Source organism: Vespa crabro, chromosome 2 (assembly GCF_910589235.1).
Source record: "Vespa crabro chromosome 2, iyVesCrab1.2, whole genome shotgun sequence".
NCBI lineage: Eukaryota > Metazoa > Arthropoda > Insecta > Hymenoptera > Vespidae > Vespa > Vespa crabro.
This window is the reverse complement of record NC_060956.1, coordinates 20,344,473-20,349,472: the sequence shown is the minus strand read 5'-3', so window position 1 is coordinate 20,349,472 and position 5,000 is coordinate 20,344,473. Positions and strand designations below refer to the sequence as shown.

The 5,000-nt window shown below is 30.4% G+C and overlaps 1 protein-coding gene across 15 annotated transcripts in view; it reads left to right on the top strand.

Moving 5' to 3' along the window:
* Positions 1-5,000, top strand: part of LOC124433166 (tensin-like) — a 169,741-nt gene that overhangs the window by 92,840 nt on the left and 71,901 nt on the right. For 2 of the 15 annotated variants that reach the window (XM_046982867.1, XM_046982866.1), the window contains exon 2: positions 1,131-1,566. The exons of the other annotated variants lie outside the window; for them this stretch is intronic. In XM_046982867.1, coding sequence (XP_046838823.1) covers positions 1,519-1,566 — 48 coding nt within the window. In that variant the 5' untranslated portion in view covers positions 1,131-1,518. The remainder of the gene's footprint in view (positions 1-1,130; positions 1,567-5,000) is intronic. 15 annotated transcript variants of the gene reach the window in all.

Here is a 5,000-nt window from a genome sequence, read left to right as displayed (position 1 = left end):
GGGAGAAAAAGGACAGAGTACAGTAACGTCATGATTTCACGTAGGTGTTATTCGGACAAGTTGTATTAGTTTAAGAAACCTTGCGAAATCTTTTTCTTTTGTTATTTTTTTATTAATCTTTTTTCTTCTCTCTCTTTTCCTTTTCCTTCTCTCCTTACCTTTTTTATTTTAATTTTGTTTTCTTTCCTTTTCTTTTCATTCGTATTTCATCGAATGAGAATCGTTTTGTCCTCATACATACATATATACATATACATATACATATATATATATATATATATGTATGTATATATATATATATATATATATATACGTATATACATACGAGATTCTAGACTGGAGACGTATGAAGGGAAGATAAGTGTCCGTGAAATTAGGACGAAGCGTCTCGCTCAATTATGATTCGAGGAGGGAGAGAGTGGTCTGTTAAAGCTCGTGATTACTTTCCGAGTTAATTACTCGACGCGAGTTTATCGTCGTTGAAATCGACGAGTGGAATAGCGAGGAATCATTCGAAAAGTTTAAATAACGCGTTTGCCGCGACGCACGTTATAATAGTTCCTTCGTTCGTTCTATTTCGTACGATCTAAACTAATTCGAAATCGTTTCTGATCGATTTTTCCTTTCTTTTCATTTCTTTATCTTTCCAATCTTATTCCGGACATGAATTTGTCGCAACGAGAAAGTTTACAAAGCGAGTTTCTGCGAGTTTCTGCGAGTTTCTGCGAGAAATCGGTCGACTGTTAAATACCGATAATTCGTGATAACAGGAAATTATTATTTTTGTATGATCGCTTACATATGGCCGTACAACGATTATCGACTACGACCGATAATATATTATTACGTTAAAAACATAATATCCAAAGACTATATCGGACTGGTTATTCTCTTTCATTTCCATTTCCATTTCTATTTCTATTTTTTTTTTTTTCTCTTTTTTTTTTTAATCCTTTTTCTTTTTGTTTTTTCCTTTTTTTTCCCCTAAACTTTCATTTATCTATCTCGATTCGAATATCACCGAGAGAAAGAAATCATTCGTTGGACATTAATTTCGTGATAAGAAAAAAAAAAAAAAAAAGAAAGAAAAAAAAACAGATGAAACAAAAATAAAAAATGAGAAACAACAGGAGACAGATAAACGCGGACACGAAGAATGATGATAGAAAGGAAAAACGAAAGAGGAAGGACAATGGAAAATGATTTTTGTTAGTGAACGAAGACAATTATAATGGAAGAATAAAGATAAAGACAAGGACGGACGTTAAATAAATAAAACTAAGAAGAGAAGGATAAAATAGAGCTTCTAAGATATTCGAAGAATTCTAATCCTCGAGACTTTATTTCCGACTTCTCTCTATATTGCTTGCATTTCTTTTTTTCTCTTCTCCTATCGAAGAGGAAAAATAGGAAGAAAGAAAAAAGATAGATTGATAGAGAGAGAAAAAGAGAGAGAGAGAGAGAGAGAGAGAGAGAGAGACATCGATAAAGGGATATCGTTCGAAGAATGCCCGAGGGATGAAGGGAAAAGTATCTCAAAAAGAATTGGAGGATCTTTTTAGCGAGGTAGGCGGTAAATAATATTTCCCTTGGTGACATACATAGATCGTATATTATTGGTCGATTGAACTCTATAATAACAAAAAGAAAGAAAAAAAAAAAAAAATAGAGAAAAAGAAAAAAAAAAGAAGAAAAATGAAAAATACATAGATATACGTAAATATGTTAAACGCATATATACGTTAAACGTGCCAAAGTTTAGTCCAATGTCGACTTCGATAAAGTCAACCTCGATAAAAAAGAACGAGAAAGAACGTTTGGTAAATTTTATTTTCAAAATAGCAAATTATCTCAAGGACGTTCGCGATTACGTCACGTTAGCCCAATCAAAGCGAATATGCGGGATCCTCTATCTATTGGAAGAGAGAGAGAGAGAGAGAGAGAGAGAGAGAGAGAGAGAGAGTGGGAGACAGACAGAGAATGTGTGTGTGTGTGTGTGTGCACGCGTGTGAAAGAGAAAGATAGCATTGCTGTTAAAATATCAAGTTTTATCTATCGCATAATCCAAACCCGAGACTAACCGAGACTAACTCTAGAGATAAGTAACTCTAAGAGCTATAACATGGAAATGAGTTGCATTAGTTCGACGAATATTCGTAAAAAAAAAAAAGAAGAAATGAAAAGAAAAAAAAAAAAAGAAAAAAAAAAGAAAAGAGAAAAGAGAAAAATAGTTCGCTCTAATAATAATATAAATGATAATTTCTTGTTTTGATCGAATAGAGAAAAAAAAGATGTTGTAGTTAAATCTTTCGTTTTATTTCTTTCTCTTTCTCTCTCTCTCTCTCTCTCTCTCTCTCTCGAATTTCGTTTTGTATATCGTAACGTTGAACCAACGACAGACGATTCGGTTTCGTTGCCATTAACGATACTATCGTCGAATTGTATTGCAACACGATTTTATCGTTTTACTCTCGCGAAGTCGAGTGGGAGTCGATGCACGCGAGAGCATTCGAGAGACTTATCCGATTTTTTCTTCTTTTTTTTTTCTTTCTTTCTTTCTTTCCTTTTTTTGTTTTGTTTTCTTCTTTTTTCTTTTTTCGTTTTCTTTTTCTATTTTTTTTTTTTTTTATTCTTATTTTCTCTCTCTTTCCTCCTTTTTATTTTCCTTTTCTTTTTCTTTTCTCTCGCAAATACATGGAACGCGCATACGATATATATACATACATATATATATATATATATATATATATATATATATATATATATATATATATATATATATATATATATACGTATATCTCGCTGAACGCGTTTTATTTCTTATCGATAGACTTTAGCTTTGCTTTGCTTTGCTTGTTTGTTTGTTTTTTATGTTCTTTTCTTTTTCTTGTTTTCTTTTTCTTTTTTTTGTTTCTTCCTTCCTTCCTTCCTTTCTTTCTTTCATTTCTCTTTTGCGAGAAACACTTCCTTGCATTTAATAGTACCTATGGAACTTCGCATAAGTATTTTATGTTCTTTCCTCTCTCTCTCTCTCTCTCTCTCTCTTTTTGTTTTTCTTTTTTCCTTTTCTTTTTTATTACGAGCAAACAAAAATTTAAAAGTATGTAGTTTTAAGAAAATGCATCTTCCCTTTTTCTTTTACCTTCTTTTTTCTTTTGCTTTTTTTGTTGTTTTTTCATTGTAATACATACATACATATATATATATATATATATATATATATATATATATATATATAAATATATATACGTAAGCATATACGATGTAGTTGTAAAGTAAGTATAAGCTCGACGAATCTAAGCGTTTCACAGTTTTTCCTATTTACTCCGGATGTTCGAACGAGAGATGAAAGTTTCATGAGAATTTTATGCTCCTTTCCTTCCTCGTATCGCTTAGATTTTACTTTTTCTCTTTCTTTTTATTTCTTTTCCTTTTTTTTTTTCTTTTTCTTTATTTTTTTTTCTTTTTTTCGTTTTTTTTTTTTTGTTTTCGAACGAGAAAGATACGTATCTTCGTGAAAGGTTCGGATAAAAGGTTTTCTCGACTCGAACAGGAAGTTGTAATTCAGTTACAACGATTCTATCTTTATTTTTTCGAATATAGTTTATGTCGAAATCTTTGAATTTCTATCGACGATTTTCCCGATGGTATCAATTTTTCTTCGTTCTTATTTGAGCGCACCTTAAGGCTTCACTTTTGTCTTGGCGTCTATCCAAAGAAAAAAAAAAGAGAGAGAGGGAGAGAGAGAGAGAGAGAAGGAAGAAAGAGATAAAAGAAGAAAACGCGCATCGTGCGGTCTGCGAATTTTTGGTGCTTCTCGCGGTCGAACCTTCGTCGTTTTTTTTTCTATTAGAAAAGAAAAGAAAAAAAAAAAAATGAAGAAGAAAAAGATAGGAAGAAAAAATAAAAAATAGAAAGAACGAAACTAAAAGAGAGTATCGAAAAATTTCTTTCATCTCCGATAACACAAAGTTTCACGTTGATTCGAAATATTTGATTGATATTATATTTAATACGGAAGTATGCTTAAATACCCAAACGATATCCGATCGGCAACGTGATCTTAAAGTTTTGCTAAAGTGATAAATAATCGATTAGTATCACGATTCGTATCGATTATTATCGAAAGAAAGGAACAATCGATAATTCCTTAATTCGATATTCTCAAATACGTATTCTTATCGGTAGTTGAACAATAAAGAAATCAAATCCATTTATGGAACATTGAAAATAAATTCGTATTTCGTGATGAATCAAGAGCGACTAACTTTAAATATTTATACTCTGTTCGATCGTATAAATAGCTTTTGTAGGCTGGCCCATCGATCCAAGGAGACGCATCGTGGCGAGCGCGCGCGCACACGAACGTGATTTACGAAACCCAAGAATTCGAATTGAGATTTTGCTTCGAAGTAAATATCTACTGTAGATAGAAATATCTCTTCGATATATATAAAAAAAAAAAAAAAAAAAAAGAAAAAAAAAACAAATAAAAATAAAAAGTAAAACGAACGAAACAAGAAATGTAAATGAAAAAAAAAAAAAAAAAAATTCACTTTTCTTTGATAAATACTTATGCGTTATTAACGTTCTTCTGCATTATTATAAAAAAAAAGGAAAAAAGAAAAAAAATGAAATATTTACATAGTCGTATTAACAACGAAAGAAAAACTTATATCAAGATTGATACAAAATTATTCTTGAAATATTCTATAATTTCGATATAAGGATAATAAAAAATTTAACAACGAGAAATCGTCTTCGCGACTTTTTTTTAATAAGAAATGCCAATTTTTAATGTGCTTTCCTAAAAAGAAAATCCTTCGTAATGTCACGTTGATATGCATAACAAAAAAAAAAAAAAGAATAAAAAAAAAGGGAGGAAAAAAAATAAAAGAAACAAAAAAAGAAAAGAAAAAACTACGTTAACGTTGGTGTTGATATAAACGAAAAAAAAAAACAAAAAAAAAAAAAAAAGAAAGAAAAAGGAAAAAGAACAC